This window comes from Lepus europaeus, chromosome 4 (genome assembly GCF_033115175.1).
Source record: "Lepus europaeus isolate LE1 chromosome 4, mLepTim1.pri, whole genome shotgun sequence".
NCBI classification, from domain to species: Eukaryota; Metazoa; Chordata; class Mammalia; order Lagomorpha; family Leporidae; genus Lepus; species Lepus europaeus.
In genome coordinates this window covers 163,142,523-163,162,512 of record NC_084830.1, presented here as the reverse complement: position 1 = coordinate 163,162,512, position 19,990 = coordinate 163,142,523, and the positions used below count along the sequence as shown (strand labels likewise).

Sequence of the window (19,990 nt, the reverse complement as noted above, 5' to 3'; positions counted from 1 at the left end):
TTTTCCAATTCCAACTGTGCTCCATGTATATCAGCACATACCTCAATACGACTTTTACAAATAATTTGCCAAGTTCTACCACGTCCCTTCCAAATAATGAATTAAACTGTTGTTTAAGGAGGTGAGCCATGTTCATTTCCATGCTATGCACTCCCAGATGTCCACATAACTCTTTACGAAGCCCAAGGATGTTTAATGTAGCTATGTAGCTATGAAATAATTTTCTGACAAACTCTTCAGCTCATCACCGCCTGGGTATGTTTCCCTACTGCTATGCCACTTCCTGCCAGCTCTACCCAGTTCCTGGAATCAGCTTGGGCTCTATTTCTTCCAAGACTGGTTTCTGACAACCACTTCCATTTCCCATCTCCTTCAGCACAATGGTTTGCTTCGTACATTTTCTGTTCAATCACAGACGCCTAATCCTGTGCTTGCGCTGTTACATGCTTTGTCTTGACCCATATCACTTCCACAGACTTCATGAGGGTAATTCCCTACGTGTGTATCACATCTACTACTACAAAACGAGCCACTGCAAAACCTCGGGGACCTAAAACAGCAACACTTTACCAATTCTCCTGATTCTGGGCCAACCGCTGAGGCTGTGCTCAGGTGGGCAGGCTCTGGCTTGTCCTCTCAGGGGTCCCAAAGGGGACTGTAGTCATGGGCCAGCCTGACTGGGGCTGGAGGGACGAAGGTGTCCACACGCCCATCTGTGGCTGGGCCTCCTGCTTTCTCCCCACTTGTCTGTCAGGTCTCGATTTTGCTCCCAGAGTGAAGATGCTGCAGAGGCCTTGGAAGCCCAGGCTCTAGAACTTGCACCGCTTCATTCCTGGACCCTGCGTTGGTGCAGGGAAACCACAGACTCCCCTGGAGTCAAGGTGGGAGGAAGACTCTCGACGGGGAAAACTGCAAACTGCAGGGCCACGCCTTCCCCTCTCCCATGCAAGTCATGCTGAAGGCACCCCGCAGACATCAGCTAAAATGAACTTGATGTTTTGGAGCTTTGCATTCATCCAGCTTGAAACTATAACCTCAGGCTAAGAATAGATTTGAAGGAAAAACTAATCTTGACAAAATTGATCTGCAACTCATAACTTGGACTCATTTTCTGTTTTAAAATTGCCCAGATCCAAACACACATTTTTCATTTCAAAGAAACATCTGTGCCTCAAAGAAAGGGGTCCTTACTTTGAAGGCTGACAGTAAATCAACAAATAGTTGCTCTACCTGGGACTAGGTGCTATGGATAAAGAAAGCTCTGTTCCCTGAGAGAGACATATTCATGATTGATCACCCACCCACCGCCAGCTCCGTGTCAGGCCCTGTGCCATCCGCCCCAGATCATCCAACAGAGGAGACAACATACAAACAGGTAACTATGACACAGCATGACTCTTGATCACCATGGCGGGGATGTGTGTATGTTAAAATGCTCATGGAAAATGATGTTAACAGACAAGCTTATGTGGTGCAAAAAACAAACAAAAAAACCACAAAAAGCCTTGAAATTCATGATCCAGGGGACCTTCCAAAAATTCATGCAAAATGCATATTATGTAAAACCTACACAGGAATTTCAGGTTTTTCTGGCAGCAAAGCAAATTGCTCTTCTAATTCATTTTCCACAAGTTTAAAAGTTCCCTTGTTTATGCATAGGATGTTATGAAAATACATAAATACATAAAATACATGCCAATTTATTTTTTCAAAAGATTTTTTTAATTTGAAAGGCAGAGTTACAGAGACACACACACACACACACACACACACGGGGTGGGGAGGAGGGAGGGAGGGAGAGAGAGAGAGAGAGAGAAAGAGAGAGAGAGAGAATGAACTTCCTTTCTCTGGTTCACTCCCCAGGGCTGGGCCAGGACGAAGCTAGGAGCCGGGAGCTTCTTCCAGGATTCCCACATGGGTGCAAGGGCCCCAAATTTGGGCCATCTTCCACTTATTTCCCAGGCACATTAGCAAGGAGGTAAATTAGAAATAGAGCAGCTAGGACTCAAACCAGCACCCAAATGGGATGCCGGTGTCACAGGTGGCAGCTCTACTCACTATGCCACAATGCCCGCCCCATTGATTTATTTTTTTAAAGATTTATTTATTTACTTATTTCAGAAGTAGAGCTACAGACAGAGAGAGGAAGAGACAGAAAGATTTTCCATCCACTGTTTCACTCCCAAAACAGCCGCATCAGCTAGAGCCAGGCTGATTCGAAGCCAGGAACCAGGAGCTTCCTCCAGGTCTCCTGCACTTGGGCCATTTCTACTGATCTCCCAGGCCATAGCAGAGAGCTAGATTGGAAGAGGAGCAGCCAGGATTTGAACCAGCACACATATGAGATGCTGGCACCGCAGGCAGTGGCTCTACTCACTATGCCACAGAGCCGGTCCACTGATTTACTTTTTTTTATTTTTAGATTTTTATTTATTCATTATTTGAAATGCATAGTTACAGAGAGGCAGAGGCAGGGAAAGAGGGAGGGGGGCGGGGAGAAAGTCCTCCATCTGTTGGTTCACTCCCCAAATGGCCACAACGGCCAGAGCTGGACTGATCCAAAGCCAGGAGCCCGGAGATTCTTCTGGCGCTGGTACAGGGGCCAAGAACTTGGGCCATCCTCTGCTGCTTTCCCAGGCCATAGCAGAGAGCTGGATCGGAAGTGGAGCAGCCAGGTCTTGAACCAGCGCAGATTTACCCGCTATGCCAAGGCGCCGGCCCCATCCACTCTCCTTTTAAAAGCCTACAATTTGGTTGTGTAACAGACATGCAGGAGTCTCCTACTCACTCAGCACATGCACACCCATGTCACGATCGCACAGCATTCTTCAGAGCTTCCGAGGACTGTGACAGGACGTCGGCGTGGCGTGTCTCACGCGCCACGCGTGTGCAGCTGCTCCTCTGCCTGCCCATCCCCTCCTAGCAGTGCGAGCCTGGATCTGCTGCCCCTTTCCTCAACGACACCCCGAGTCACAGGGTGAGCACGGGACCTGCTGGCCTGACCTGCTGAAGGCTGGGGGCCCGGGAAGAGCCAGTGAGACTGATTTCCTGACTCCCTGTAAGGAGAAAGTCACCGAAGGCAAGGGGCTGAGACCTGGCGGGAGGAAGGCAGACACCCGAGGCCTCCGGATCCACCCGCCTGGACTCCTCCAACTCAGATACATCATCTCTCGCTCTCTTTCTTTTCTTTTCTTTTCTTTTTTTATTTTTTTTATTTTTGACAGGCAGAGTGGACAGTAGAGGGAGACAGAGAGAAAGGTCTTCCTTTTTGCTGTTGGTTCACCCTCCAATGGCCGCCGCTGTAGGCGTGCTGCAGCCAGCGCACCGCGCTGTTCGGATGGCAGGAACCAGGTGCCTCCTCCTGGTCTCCCATGGGGTGCAGAGCGCAAGCACTTGGGCCATCCTCCACTGCACTCCCTGGCCATAGCAGAGAGCTGGCCTGGAAGAGGGGCAACCGGGACAGGATCGGTGCCCTGGTGTGCCGGCGCCACAAGGCGGAGGATTAGCCTAGTGAGCAGCGGCGCTGGCTCTCGCTCTCTTTCTTTCTCTCTCTCTTTCTCTCTCTCTTCCTCTAACGTATCAGTGTTGATGTTCACTGCCTGTCACCAAAATTCCCCTGTAAGGCACAAGAGAAATAAAAACTCCTGACCAGGTTAGAGCGGTATGTAGGGACAGTAAGAGGGCTGGCTTGGCTCAGCCCAGGGTCCATGTACAGTCATGGGAAACAACAGGGCAAAGCAGCCTGAGTCTGCTGGCTGGGAAGTTCAGAGCCCGTGGCCGAGCCTGCCACGCAGATGAAGAGAATCCATGAGGACAAACGTAACGTGTGAGGAAGTTACAGCAGCGTCACTGACATCAGCAGCTCATAGGCAGAAAAAAGTTCAGGAGAAACTCCAGTATTCTGGGGGCAAGTGGAGGACAAGATTCAGACCAAAGCTGTGCCAGTCTGAGGAGTATGGACAGATAAGGGTCATCAGAAACTGTACAGGACAGGAGACAGAGACACTGCACAGGACCCAGACACTGCACAGGACCCAGACATTGCACAGCACACAGACACTGCACAGGACACAGCACACAGGATACACACACAGCACAAGACACAGCACACAGGATACACACACAGCACAGGACAGGACACAGGACACAGACACAGCACAGGACACACACACTGCATAGGACACACACACTGCACAGGACACAGACACTGCACAGGACACAGCACACAGGACACACACACTGCACAGGACAGGACACACAGACACTGCACAGCACACAGACACTGCACAGGACACAGCACACAGGACACAGACACAGCACAGGACACAGCACACAGGATACACACACAGCACAGGACAGGACACAGGACACAGACACAGCACAGGACACAGCACACAGGATACACACACAGCACAGGACAGGACACACAGACACTGCACAGCACACACAGACACTGCACAGGACACACACACTGCACAGCACACAGACACTGCACAGGACACACAGACAATGCACAGCACACAGACAAAGCACAGGACACACAGACACTGCACAGGACACACAGACACTGCACAGGACACACACACACTGCACAGGACACAGACACTGCACAGGACACACAGACAATGCACAGGACCCAGACATTGCACAGCACACAGACACTGCACAGGACACAGACAAAGCACAGGACAGGACACAGGACACAGACACAGCACAGGACACAGCACACAGGACACACACACTGCACAGGACACACACACTGCACAGGACAGGACACACAGACACTGCACAGCACACACAGACACTGCACAGGACACACACACTGCACAGCACACAGACACTGCACAGGACCCAGACTTGCACAGCACACAGACACAGCACACAGCACACAGACACAGCACACAGGACACAGCACACAGCACACAGACACAGCACAGGACACAGCACACAGGACACAGACACTGCACAGGACACAGAACACAGCACACAGACACTGCACAGGACACAGACACAGGACACAGACACAGCACAGGACACAGCACACAGGACACAGACACAGTAGAGGACACACACACTGCACAGGACACAGACACTGCACAGGACACACAGACAATGCACAGCACACAGATAAAGCACAGGACACACAGACACAGCACAGGACACACAGACAGTGCACAGCACACAGACACAGCACAGGACACACAAACACCGCACAGGACACAGACACTACACAGCACACACAGACACCGCACAGGACACAGACACTACACAGCACACACAGACACCGCACAGGACACAGACACTACACAGCACACACAGACACTGCACAGGACACACAGACAATGCACAGAACACACAGACACTGCACAGGACACAGGCACTGCACAGGACACAGGCACTGCACACGACACACACATTGCACAGGACAGGAGACACAGACACTGCACAGGACAGGAGACACACTGCATAAATGGAAAAGAAAGAAATGGACTAAGTTAACCAGAGAACTGACCAAGTCTACCCAAACTGAACCTAAAGAACAGATTATCTATGGGGAGTGGCTTCGTGGTACCTCAGTGTGCAACCACAGAGTGTACAATGGCACTCACTGACTTACAGACTTTATGGGTAGGAGCTTGGTGTGGAGGGTTACAACGTTGCTTGGGATGCCTGCATCCCATATAGGAGTGCTGGTTCAGTCCTGGTTGCGACGATTCTGACCCAGCTTCCTGTCAATGTGCCTGGGTAGGCTCTGGATGATGACCGTTGTGAGCATTTCAGGAGTCAGCCAGCAGATGGAAGATGTGTGTGTGTGTGAGTGTGTGTGTGTGTGTGTCTCCCTCTCTGTCACCCTGCCTTTAAATGATAAATGAATCATTTCAGAGGCCTATTCTAACTCCCCATTAAGACACAGAATAAATTAAAAAAACACATTCTTCACTCTACAACATAAAGCATCCAGTATGTAAAACAACCACAAAACAAAACAAACAAAAACCACGCAAACTTCCTGAGAGCTTCAACTGGTGCTGAAAACCACTGTGACTTCATGTGGTCTGATGCTAGTGGGGCGGCACCTGTACCCTCGAATCTCTCTCTCGGATGATTTTATTTAGAAGGCTCTGTGTTGAGTATCAGTTCTTCACCCAGAGCCCATGCTGGACTTGAACCACAGCTGATTTTTAGTTTTCCAGCCAGCACTCTACACACAAGGCCAGCTCAGTTTGACTGTAAAATGCTTTACTGACTCAATTTAACCTGTTTAAAGGGCTTAGAAAAACATATACGGGGCCGGCGCTGTGGCATCGCCAATAAAGGTGCCGCCTGCAGTGCCGGCATCTCATATGGGTGCCGGTTCAAGTCTCGGCTGTCCTACTTCCAATCCAGCTCTCTGCTGTGGCCTGGGAAAGCAGTGGAGGACGGCCTAAGTGCTTGGGCCCCTGTACTTGCATGGGAAGACCCAGAGGAAGCTCCTGGTTCCTGGCTTTGGATCAGCCGAGCTCCAGCCACTGAAGCCAGCTGGGAAGTGAACCAGCACATTCTGTTTATCCTCCTCTCTCTGTGTAACTCTGACTTTCAAATAAATAAATAAATCTTTTAAAAATATATATGCACAAAAAAAAACTAACAATAGATAAGATTAACATTCATCGTGGAAAACTAGGGTATGTCAGGACCAGATGAGATTTGTGTAGGTTAAGTGATTGTGCTTTTAATTTTTAAAATCAAGTTCCTGAGCCAAACTTCGGGAGGCTGCTGCTTTGTTCCTTTAAAGCTGCCCAGGAATCAGAATTCCCCCCTTACCCTTCTTCCCTCAGGCCTGTGGGGTTTGGCATCCATCCTGCCTAAAACATATGTTCTTTGATCTCGATTTCTACTCTGAGTTGCTATCAAGGCAAACTTTTCCTGCTGTCAGTGTTTCCAAGAAACGTCAGCACTTTATCGGTTCCTTGAGGACCACAGGGGCACGATCGGAGCTGTCGTGCAGGCTGACGCAACAGGTGGGATCCACTTCAAGGAGTCTTTGAAGATACGGGGACTGGAAACTATGCCCAGCGTTCTCATCTCAGCATAAATTAACTCTAGTTGTCCTAATGAGCAGGTTTTAATGTCTGCTGTCTTGAACAACAAGGTTTTCAAACCACAGGGATTTGGTCCAAGTACGTTCTTGGGCTCACTGAGACCTGACCAAACGGAAAGAACAAAGCGAAGACAGCAGTGCCCCGAAGCTCTGCAGAGCACAGAGCTGCGAAGCCCAGAGGTGGCTGCCCTCAGGGAGCTGTGCCCACTCAGCAGTCGCCACCCCACTGCACCTCCACGTCACAGCACTCGCACACCTGTCTGCTGGACAGGAAATCTTGTGGGAGGTCGACAGTTGGGTTGAAAGCAAAAAACTTAAAGCAGCGTGTTTCAACACAGGCTCTGCCACAGCTGTGGACACATGCGAATCCCCACTGCCGTGACTGTTTCTTTCCAATCCAGAGTCTTTACCAACCACAAAGAAAAGCCTGATTTTCCAAGTGAAATTTACAAATAATTATCATGAATGCACATTTGTTTTCCCCAAGAGTTAGCATACAGAAAACCTGCTGTAGGGGCCCAGCACTGTGGCATAGTGGGTAAAGCCGCTGCCTGCAGTGCCGGCATCCCATTTGGGTGCCAGTCCGAATCCCGACTGCTTCACTTCCAATCCAGCTCTCTGCTAGGGCCTGGGAAAGTGGTAGAAGGTGGTCCAAGTCCTTGGGCCCCTGCACCTGCATGGGAGACCAGGAAGAAGCTCCTGGCTTTGGATTAATGCAGATTTGGCCATTTTGGCCATCTAGGGAGTGAACCAGCAGATGGAAGACATCTCTCTCTCTCGGTCTCTCTCTCTCTCTGCCTTTCAAATAAATAAATCTTTAAAAAATAACGTACAGATGTGCAGCATGGCGCTGCCAAGGGTACAGGCTCTGGCTAACAGGACTGGCTGTCGGAGCCTGCTCCGGGCCCTGGCCCGTGTATCTCATCCCTGGGAGTGGCCTCTGGGTGGCAGTGTTCTTTTCAGGTTACATCTCAGTCACCAAAACAGAGCACTCCAAGTGGAAACTGCAGGGGCTCAGACGCATCTCCTGCAACGGGGGACGTCTGAGTGAGCTCCACACGGGGCTGGCTCTGGGGCTTAGAGCCCCAGCCTCCGCCTCTGTGTAAGGAGGTGGCCGGCAAGGACTAGAGATGATACAGACCCACAGTAACCAACAGCTGAACACCCACTGTGCACAGGCACCACGTGGGGGCTTCACAGGTGATGGCACTGCGTGAGATCCTTTCCACGGCCGAAGGGGTGCTTGTGACTACTCTGCCTTTGGAGTAGGAAAACCGGAGCTCAGAGTAACCAGGACCCTTGCCCAAGTCCATGGCAACTCTGTGGTGAGCCTGGACTTTTCTCTCCAACACTCCAGGTTCCCACCAAATAGTCTTGTGCACGGCAGATATTATTAACCTCTGGCTGTTTCTATTACTGCTACTGCTATAACTATTAAGTTATACAGCTGATGTCTGAATGACACGAGAATGTGACACTCTCACTTTGCAGATGACTTACTACAATGTCTATAAAAATCTGTCACGAGCCAGCTGTTCGGGTATTTCTGAGTACAGAATGCAGGGCCAACGAGCAGCTCTGAGAGCAGAGCTTGTGAGTGAGTGGTAGGGACTCCACCCATTCCGTTCCCCTGAGATTCGGGAGTGGCATGAGCACGCCAAGGCTCAGAGAAGCATTGCAACGCACAAAGCTATTAACCTGGTTTAGCCCAAAGCCTTCAAAAGTTTTGACAAAGGAATTCTTTCTTCACGTGGTATTTATGACCACCCCTTAGAATCTCTATGGAAAACTCTTGGGGGAAAGGGAGTCACTGACACCCGCCTGCTAGGCAGAGCTCATCCTGCCTGGACAAAAGCTTCGGCCCTGGCCAGCTCTGCTCCTGGGCGTGGACGTGCTGTGGAGCGTCAGGGCCAGCACTAAAGTTCTTCCGACACAGGACCCGCAAGCTCAATTTCCACAGGGCTTTTCTCCACCCTGGACCCTCGGCCTCATCTCAGCTCTCCTCAGAGACCATCATCCTCTGCACTTTCCTTGCCTTCTCAAGTTCTGCTATCTGTCTTTTAACCCCTGCTGTTACTTAGTCTGTCACATGCTTGCGTATCTACAATTAAACTGCACGTGCCCCAGGTCTGGAACTGTGAGCTGTGCTTCTGTGCGTCCCTCAAAGGCGTCAACACAGGGCACTGCTCATCCGTGCATTCGTTCAGCATCCAACAAACGCATGCTGAGTATCGCCTCCTGCCAAGCACCGAACTAAGCGACGGGAAAGAGCAGCGGACTATCACGGTCATCAGTGCTCAGAGCTTCTGTGTGCAGAGGGAGAGAGGGAAGAGAGGGTTCCTAATGCAGTGTCAGGTAAGGGCAGGGGCAGGGAGCAGCGAGGGAGTGGATGAGGGCCGGCTGGTGCAGCCAGTGAGGGCCTCTCCAAGGAGGGGACACTGAGGCTGGAACCAAGTCACAGGAAAGAGCTGGCCAGCCAGGGACAAGGTTGGAAAGAAGACAGTTCCAGGCCAAGAGACAGAGCCAGGGCTGCGGCCGGCAGACACTGCCATGTCGGGGGAGTAGCAGGAAGGCTGGAGTGGGTGGAACGTGCCTGTAAGGCAGGGCAGTCACTCTGAGATCCACTTGGAGGGCTGGGCCTGGGCCAGGCTGTGGCCAGGAAGCTCAATTTCATTTTCAGGGGATCCAGAAGCTGCAGTGTCTTGGAACAATCTCAGCAAGCCTGTGATTTCAGGAGACCCTCTGACTGCAGGGCAGGGGAGGTGATGCTGAGGCCCAGAGGGACTCAGGAGGCCGGCTACAGCCATGGGCATGGGCGAGCTGACAGTGATATGGACTGACCCTGGGTACATCATGGCAAAACAGACAACAGGACACAGCGGTGAGGGCCAACAGGCAGATGGGATACTTCAGGGACAGCGACTTTTCCTAGACAGTGATGTCTGGAAAAATTCTTTTTGATGGTGTTAAGGGTGAGAGGTCTCTAAAACATGCAGGACTGTGTGCAACTTTCCCTGATCTGAGCTCACGGGAAAGCAAGGGGGTCCGCGTAGGTCCATGTGCACGGGGAAGTCACCGGCACAAGAGCAGCGTCTGAAACCTCGGGACCACAGGGAGTCGTCTGGAACACAACCTCTCGGCATCCCAGACTTTGCACGTGATATGGAGAAGAGGAAGAAAAGAAAAGGCTGAGCAAGGGAAGCGGAAACCCAGGAGCACAAGGTGCGGCCACAGTGACGCCGTCTGCTGGGTCAAATGCCAGAGATCCGGACGTGGACAGAAAAGGAGCTGTGGGACCGGCCAGCAGGGAGGTGACAGGGCAGGGCCAGCAGGGAGGTGAGGACGAGGCGGCAGGAGCGTGTTAAAGACAGCGGGAGGGGTGAGGGCTGAGACGCACGCAGTGTGGACACTGCTGCGGGGCAGTTGTGGGAGCCACACTGGACAAAGAGGGCTTCCCCCACCCCAGGACGGGAGGTCCTGGATTTCTCTGAACAGACTCAGGAGGACAGAGAGAAGAGAGCAGCAACTCACCACCTGTAACTGTGTCTGACTCTCCTGAGACTCGGGCAAGTGGGGGAGAGGTCCCACAGGCCACCTGGGACCACCCACCCTCCTCAGTCACTTCCCAAGGGTTTAACATTTTACATGGACACACAGATTCCAAACACATTCACAGCTTACTGTAGTGACGGTAGGACCCATAACCTTCAAACGTGTGTGTGTGAACACTTACGGATTCACATAAGAAATCATGTTCTTGCTAGGAAAATTAGAAAATATGACTTAGCAAATGGAATTCCATGCCATCTTTCATTTCATAAATGTCTTCTGAGTGTCCAAGTTGAGTCACATGACCACATGTACACAGGGCAGGGGTGTGGGACAGGACACAGGGAGACAAGCAGCAAGCACCAAATGCAAACAGGAATTATTTCTGCACAGAGAGGTTAAGACAGATTTTTACTGTGTTCAGCTCGTCTTTCCCCCTTGTTTTTGCTTAAAGAATAGATTATTTTCTGAAAAATGTAATTTCAAGTGTTTCTACATATCATGCTGAGAGCACAGGCATTCCCAGACATCTGACTCGCCGCTGACGTGGGGTCCATCACAGCAAAAAGGCCTAAGGGACAGGTGGGCACATTCATTGCTTCAGTTTCTCAATAATAGTGCACCAGAGGATTCTACAGCCAGGAGTCATGCTCACGGTGTGTGTGAGTGCATGTGTGTGTGCTGTGCGGCACTACCTCATTACCCAGACTAATCAGTAGGTGTGCAAAACGAACAACGGAAAATGAATCCTTCTTGCCCCAGTCCACCCAGCAGAAAAGGAAAGCAGAAGCGATGCATGGAACACTTGTGAGGGTAGCAACTGTCCCTGCAGCACACACAGAAAACCCAGATGTTTCCCCGGTTGGCGCGTTCATGCTACCCCACAGATGCCTCTTTACTTCTATATTCAGAATTTCAAAACATGTTCACTGAGGACTCCAACGCGTACAAAAAGCCCCACGTGCCCCAGCCGGCCTCAACAACTGTCGACATCATAAGGACTCCCTTTCCAAGTGCTGACCTTGCACCAGCAGGCTGTAACACAAATGGAAAACTCTCTTCCCAGAAACATTGTTTGACGTTGAATAAAACAGCAGTGGCTTCTAAGCACCTCGCAGCTCACAGGAAGAGGTCCCATCCACCTGCCCTTCCCAGCTAACGGCTACCGAGGCTCTGCGCTGTACACATGCAAGAACCAACAGCAAGCAAGCGCGAAGCTGTGGGACAGAGCGGAGAGAAGTAGCTGGCGCACGCAGTGGACAACGTGCCAGGAAGGCAGCCCCGGGCCGAGCCAGCGCAGTCCCACAGCCACCCGGTCGGACCTACCCAAGCTGTGGTTGCTGCCCGTGGGCCAGGAAGCAATGCGATCCCTCAGCTGCTGCTCGCCACAGGAGCTGTCTGATTTCACAGAAAGGTCGACTTCCTCTCTCCTGATTTCTCGAGCGAGCTGCCTGCGGCACCGTGCAAAATCCTGAAAGGAGATCTTCCCGCCCTCCTGGGCGCCCAGCTGGGTCATGATCTCAGCCACAGACTCCTCCATCTGCAGCTGGCGGCAGGCCATCAGCAGGTCATTTCTATGAGGGGCGGAACCAAGACAGCAGGTTAGGAGACAGTAAAAGGGGGCATCTGCTGGGGCCTCACCCACCTGCACAAGGCAGACCTGCTCTGGGTGTTCTCATCGCCTCTCGGGGCAGGTGCACAAAAAACCCATTCCCATGCATCATTCCAGACAAAAACCTGTGCTATCCGGAAGGCCGGGGCAATCCTGGGCTCTCTTTTCCTTCCTGTCTCCAGGCCGTCTCCCTTCCTTTCTCATGAAACCCAAGAGCGTAAAGTTCTTTCCTTACACCTGTTGGGAGGCAGCACTGCCATCTCCCGGTGAGATGAGGTTTCAGAACACAGAAAGAACACTGCCTCTACGCTTGGCAGGATTCAAAATCGAGTCAATCCGTGAAAAGCAGCCAAGATTTCAGCCAACTTGATGCTCAACTTTCTGGACCAATCAGCTAACTTCAGTACTCCTGACAATTTCTGCTTTCATGGTTCAGGGCTCACCTACTTCTGCTTTTTCCTGAGTTCCACGGAGCATTTCTCACTTTCCCATCCGCAGTTAGTGAGCCCTAACGCTCAGAGCAGGGATCCAAGTCCTCCAGAGTCACTGGAGTGTAGACGTACCAAGTGGGAGGGCTGACTTCTCAGATACCTACTTCTGTTCCTTACCGCCCTCATTCTTGCCGCTGCTAACAGTTTATTCCAACTCTTCAGAGGAGGAGGAGGAGGAGCAAGTGCAGCACTCTGCGTACTGGGTGACGACGCAGCAACAGACACACAGAGCAGCCTGCAGGCCGTTCCGCACAGTCCCGTTGCAGACACTGCTGTATTATCCACAGCATGGTGCTCACTGCACTCAATCGCGAGATCCCAACCGGTACTGACACTCAGCAGTCACCCTGATTCATTCCCATGAACGCGGCTCCTCCTAACAGCAATAGTAAGTCAGCCCAATCTGGTCTGCACCCATGGCCACCCTCAGCAACCGCAGGCCGGCCTGCCTCAGCCTCACTCCAGAACCACACTGGCGGCAGGCTTTGCCCCATGAATCCAGACCTCCCCAGGACCAGAAAACAACAAAACCTCCAAGCACTGGTACCACACCTCGGCGCCACGACCACCTTGTTTATAGCCACCTGTGCACTCACACAAGACAATTTAAAAACTGCTGCATTTTCTACCTGAAGTTAACTAGGATTAATGGCAGTTACTGTTGGCATTTATCAGCCACACTCAGTTTTTCTCTACCTCTGCAGGCACAGTTTTTGAAGCCATGTTACCTGAATAAAAGGCGTGGAGCAGGCTGGGCCCGTCCCTGCTCTCCCACGCCCCAGAAGGCGCACGGCCTTTGGCCCCTTCTCACCCTGTTTTCGGCTACCTGCAGCTACTCCTAATCGCACGTTCTTCACGCAGCTCTGGCCTGGGATTCCCGGCACGCGGCCCCTGACCTGCTCTCTGCCTGGTATGGACCTCCCAGTTTGCTTTGCTGTACCCCCTTCTTCCTTTCATAAAGCTCTCACCTTCCTGTGTTCTCTCACTCTCTAAATGTTAAAACTGTAAATAAAACAAAAGAAAGCCATGCTACTCATATGGTCCAGGTCTAAAAGTATTACCTGCAACCTTAACAGTGAACAGGTACTTGGAAAATACCCTGTGCTACCTACCCCTGCAGGGGCTCCAGAAACTGTGGTCAGACAGGAGGAGTGTGACCAGTCCGCAGGATCTCACCTTAAATATTACTTATTTATTTTATTTTCATTGGAAAAGGAGAGAGAGAGAGAGAGAGAGGAGAGACAGAGATTTTCCATTTGCTCGTTCACTCCCCAAATGCACCCAACAGCTGAGGCTAGGCCAGGAGCTAGGAATTCCATCTGGGTCTCCCAAGTGGGTGGCAGGAACCCAAGTCCTTGTGCCATCCTCTCATGCCTGCAAGGTGCATTAGCAGGGAGCTGGATCAGAAGTGCAGAACAGCTGGGACTTGAACCATGTACTCCAGTATGGAACACAGGCACCTAAGCAGCAGCGTAACCCACTGTGCCACGATACCTGCTCCAGAATTTCTGAATTTATGCCAGGCCTGCAACAGTAGCTCTGTGAACTGATCATTCTGCCACCCCATTATTTGAGTCCAGCACTGCAGGTAGTAGTCTAACCCACTACACCAGCCTCCAAAAGTCCTTAATGTTTGTACTAACTAAATGTACTTGGTAAGCTCAGATTTTTTAAAAGATTTATTTTATTTATTTGAAAGTGAGAGCTACAGGGAGGGAGGGAGGGAGAGAGATCCTCCATCCTCTGGTTCACTCTAGAGCTGGGCTAGGCCAAAGCCAGAAGCAGAGCCCCTGCAGGTTTCCCACATAGGTGCAGGGGCCCAAGCACTTGGGCCATCCTCTGCTGCTTTCCCAGGCCATTAGCAGAGAGCTGGATCAGCAGTGGAGCAGCTGGGACTTGAACTGGGGTCCATGTGGGATGCTCTTCTGATTTTTTAAAAAAAGATTTATTTTATTTATGTGAAAGGCAGAGTTAACAGACACAGAGAGGGAGAGATAGAGAAATTTAAATCCTCTAGTTCACTCCCTAAATGGCCACAGTGGCTGGGGCTGGGCCAGATTGGAGCCAGGGGCTTCACCTGGGTCTCTCACATGGGTGCAGGGACCCAAGGACTTAGGCCATCCTCCACTGTGCTTCCAAGCACATTAGCAGGGAGCTGGACTGGATGCAGAGCAGCCAGTACTTGAACTGGCACTCATGAGGGATGGAAGTGCAGCAGGTAATGGTTTAACCTGCTGTGCCACAATGTCTCCCCAACAGGGTTTTTAAAAAATATTTCCAGGGCTGGCACTGTGCACAGTGGTCAAGCCGCCAGTTGCAGTGCTGGCATCCCAATGGGTGCCAGTCTGAATCTCAGTTGCCCCACTTTCCATCCAGCTCCCTGCTAATGTGCCTGGGAAAGCAGCGAAAGCCCAAGTGGTTGAGCCCCTGCATCCACGTGGGAGACCTGGAAAAGCTCCTGGCTCCTGGCTTCAGTGTGGACCAGTCCCAGCTGTTGCAGCCATTTGGGGAGTGAACCAGCAGATGGAAGACCTTTCTCTGTCTATCTGTCTCTGTAACTCTGCCGTTCAAATAAATAAATCTTAAATAAAAATAAAAAGTTTCCACATGGGTATCTCTTCTGCTCTCCCTGGAACACACCTGCCTGGTATCCAGTAGGATTTGTCTAAGGTTTAGAAATGATCAGGATTGCTAATGCAGGAAGGAAAACAGAAAGAAAGGGCCTGGATTTTACTCTGGGTGGCATGGTGCGTATCATGCTTTTTCACACAGAATGTCGTTTTTAGATTTTTTGATAACCTTCTTAATTTAGGATTGGTGAGAAATAAGAAGTTTTTCTAAATTTGAAAACTTCACGCATGGTGTGAGCACTGATTTTCTCTAAATGGTAAGAATATGGTGTTTTCATGTTCTCATCCTTTGCCTGTATTTCCTGGCCTTCTGTGGTGTAGCACACTGCTTTCACACACTGACGTGTCATCTCCGGTTTTTAAAATGGGCATAATAACGGTACGGATCCCTTGGGTTGTTCTGAAGATAAACAAGATAATGCATGCATAGCGCTTAACGTAGCTCCTGGCACATATTAAGAACTCAATCAACAGTAGCCATTATGGTGATTATTTTATAATCATTGATCATGGATCCTTCACAACGTCCTGGTTTCTTGAGTTGAGCTTTCATGATGAAGCACTAATGGCTTGAGGGAGAAGAACACTTGCTGGACAGAGTGGACGGCCTCACTAAGGGGCACACTCTGTCAGCACACGCCTCCCTCCCTCCTGCCTGGAACCCACTTACACACTGGGCACCCGGGGAGGAACCCAGTCCTGTCCAGGCTGGCGAAGCCTCATTCCACACAGGCAGCTCCGAGGGCAGAACCTGTGACACTGCATTTTCATGTGCATTTTAAGTATGTACATGCATTTTTATAGAAAAGGGTGAGCTGCCATCACACACAAAACAACTTCACTCGGCTGAGCTCAGACTGTAATCTTTAAACAGAAGTGTTAACTTCTAAAAAAATTATCTATTTTTATTTCAGAGGAAGAAAGAAAAAAACAGAGAACTTCCAATTTACTGATTTGCTCCCCAGACACCCACAGTGGCCAGGTCTAGGCAAGGCCAAAGCCAGGAGCCAGAACTCCATCCAGATCTCCCACACGGGTGGCAGGGACCCAAGTACTTGAGCCATCCCTGCTGCCTCCCAGGATACACGTCAGCAGGAAGCTGGAATCAGAAGCAGAGCCAGACTTGAACCCAGGCTCTCCTATACAGACGTGGGCATCTTAACCGCCACGCCTAATGCCCACCCCTAGTAGTGCTAGCTTTTAAAAACAAAAGTCATTCATAACGGAGACACACAACTATCAATAACAGCTAACAGAGAAAGTACCATTATCCCCAATTTAGATTCAGACACGAAGACTGAAGGAACGACCGAGCTACAGAGGTGACACGTGGCACAGCGGAGAACCCAGACCACAGCTGCTGCTGTCCAGCACCCTGGGTGTCAGTGACACCGCATGTCTGCTTGTGGACACAACTAGGGGGCACTAACAAGAGCAGCTCCACTAGCAAAGACCACAGATTAATAGCACTTTCATATTCAGCCAGAAAGACCGCACTCATCTACAACGGTGTCATTCTTCTATGTGAAACACAGGTGAAAATCGAAACCACACTTCATTATCACCATGACAAGAAAACAAAGTTATAGGAGAGAAAAAGAAAAAACACTGCAAAAGCATTCTCCTTGATATCAAGAGCGAGGCCTACAGAAACTGGACCACCGGGTCTTCTACAAGCCCTGTGCTAGGTCACGAGAAACGGCCCCCAGCGAATCGCAGGGCCGGGACCTCGCCACCACAGCGCTACTCCGCCATCCCCCCCAGCCAGAGGCGCTGGCTGCTTCCCTGCCCTGGAACCTGGGCCGGCCCCAGCGTTCCCTGTAGACAGCGGTGTGTGAAGGCATTCCCAGGCCCCGCCCCAGGCCCCCGCTGCTTTCCTGCTCCCACCCGACACCCTCCCTTTGGCCAGAACAGCCCTGCGCTCAGTTCCCGCCTCTCGCCTCTCGGTCTCAGCATGCTTCTTAAACGCCCACGTGACCGAAGCTCTTCTCCTTGGCTCTCTGGTTCCTCACTTCAGACTCTACAGGTGATCTCACCTGAATCTGTGTCCTCACCTTCCGTTCTGTGTAATCGACTCATACAGTCACCTTCAGCTAAGTGGCAGCCCATCTGCTCCTGGGTAGTTATGCTTCTGCACCATGTGTTTATTGGGAAACCAAAGTCCCACAGGGACCCCGTCATCTTGTACCCTCCCCAGATTTCTGTTTTTTTTTTTTTTAATTTGACAGGTAGAGATATAGACAGTAAGAGAGAGATAGAGAAAGGTCTTCCTTCCACTGGTTTACCCCCAAATGGCTGCTGCAGCCTGCGCTGTGCCGATCCAAAGCCAGGAGCCAGGTGCTTCCTGGGCCATTCTCCACTGCCCTCCCGGGCCACAGCAGAGAGCTGGACTGGAAGAGGAGCAACCGGGACTAGAACCCGGCGCCCATATGGGATGCCGGCGCCGCAGGCAGAGGATTAACCAAGTGAGCCACAGCGCAGGGCCCATTTCCTGGTCTTAATATCTCACCTCATGACACCATCCAGTCACCACGCTAGACATAAAAAACTGCCCAGGGATGCCTGCCTCCCTCTCAGTCACCACACTGAGGAGAGGGCCCGGTCTGCTCCTTCCCCCCTTCCCACGCGTGCTCACTGGTCACTTCCACAGCCCCTTTCCAACTGGCAGCAACTCTGTTACTCCTTCTTACTCCAAATTTTCTATTTGCTGCCCTCAGGACTTTCTGCTTTACACCAAAGTGTTGCACTTCACAGCAGAGGCTGTCAGAATACTGGGTCCACCTTGCTACAAAGTGTCACAGGTCACAGCCCAGGCCTTCAGAATACTGGACCTCGTTACCAAGTGGTGTCAGAATACTGGGTCCACCTTGCTACAAAAGTGTCACAGGTCACAGCCCAGGCCTTCAGAATACTGGATCTCGTTACCAAGTAGCACAGCTCGCAGCTCCCTAGGCTGGGTCCACCTCCCTACCAGGTGTCACAGCTCACAGCTCCCTAGGCTGGGTCCACCTCCCTAGCCTCTTCTCCCTTCCCTGCAGGCCCCCTGAGCTTCCTTTGGTTTCCACTGAGTCTTGCTGGCTTCCCACAGGTGTGTCCCTCTACTGAGCCCTCCCTTCCTCGCCCCTCCTCCAGACCCCAGTCTGCTTCTCCACTCACTGGTTTTATTTTCTGTCTCCTACTAGACCACAGCCCAGCAACCAAGATCTGCAGCCAAGTCCAGACCACAGCCTGCTTTTCTGTCTGCTTTCCTCAGCACGATGGCCCCTTGTCCGTGTTGTCCTCGGCTACTTCTGCACCGCGGCCGTAGAGCTGAGTAGTCCTGGCGGAGCAAGTGTCCAAGCGGAAAGAATTACAGAGGAGACTGCGAACCTGCGCTAGAGGACAGGGTTCCCCCTCTGTGCATCACTGAGTCCCCAACTCCCGGTGTCAATAAGTGCATAACAAGCAAATGAATGAGTGGGCAAACAAAATGCCAGACTCCAGGTGAAAGAGAGAGCCTTTAATCCCATTTCTTCTTTACTTCTTGCCCACCTCAGTTTGCAATCACAGACTAAAACAAGACAAGCTGACCTCATTAGGTTTGTGAATATCTCCTGGGAAGTATGCGGGGCTCAACGGCAATCAAGATGGGAATCTAAACTTTCTACACCAGGAGTGCTCACATCACCATCACCTCAGGGGGCTGAAACACACCTGTTAAGACTCCCTGATGCCCACGCCCCACGACCAGCCGACAGAAGCACCTCCATCCCTCAGAACAGTTCTAAGGAGCACAGGAACTCAAGAAAGCTCGTGACCAAAGCGCCAGGCTGTGATCATTTATGCACTTGCAAGACAGAGGAAAGTCTCTACAGAGGTAGAAACAGAGGCATTCCTCTTGGCTTTAAGCTTCACGAGGATGGAGAACTGTGTCTGTTTTGTTCACTGTTGAATTCCCAGCACCAGGAACAGTACCAGGTGAGTAGCAGGTGATGCGTAAATAAATGACGACTGTAGAGTGATGTCTTCCTTTGCCTTTGCTCGACCAAAAGACTTGGCTTCAAATATTCCAGTTGATTAAGTTTTACACATGAAGAAGGCAAACCAGCAAACACACTCTTCAGCAGGCTTCCTTTAGGGGCACAGACATTGTGTTCCACAATTTAAAACGGTGTTTTTGATATTAAAAAGGGAGCACAGACAGACTGCTGTGGCATTGCTGTCCCTTTAAAAAATCGGTCTCACTAAGGAAACCAAAGATCAGCTGAGGACTCAGGGCAGGAGAACTTGAAGGGCTGGTGGTGAAGGCAAGGGGGACTCACGGGGCAGCACCTCCTGGACGCACAAACAAAACCATGCCCAGGACAGGCTCGCTGGGCGTCCGCTCAGCCCTCCAGGCCCCTCCCTCAGGGCTCTTCCAGCCCCGCCAGGGCTGCAGAAGGAAGCAGTAGGGGGAGTGGTTCATTCGCTCTCTCTTCGTCTCTCCCTGGTTCTCACAAACACTCTACTGGAAAGGATGAAAACGTTGGTCTGACCCTTACATCTGAAAAAACGCTTTTGGTCGTGGTTATCAACGTTAGAAAAAACTTAGAAAGACACAGCAAACAATGGAATCCAGGGTACAGGCCTTTAGCAAAACCAGAATTTC

At 51.2% G+C, this 19,990-nt stretch overlaps 1 protein-coding gene across 1 annotated transcript in view; it reads right to left on the bottom strand.

Moving 5' to 3' along the window:
• The window catches only part of MCC (MCC regulator of WNT signaling pathway), a 446,585-nt gene that overhangs the window by 341,213 nt on the left and 85,382 nt on the right, over positions 1–19,990 (bottom strand). The window contains exon 2 of the mRNA XM_062189308.1: positions 11,957–12,204. Within this exon, the coding sequence (XP_062045292.1) occupies positions 11,957–12,204 (248 nt within the window). The remainder of the gene's footprint in view (positions 1–11,956; positions 12,205–19,990) is intronic.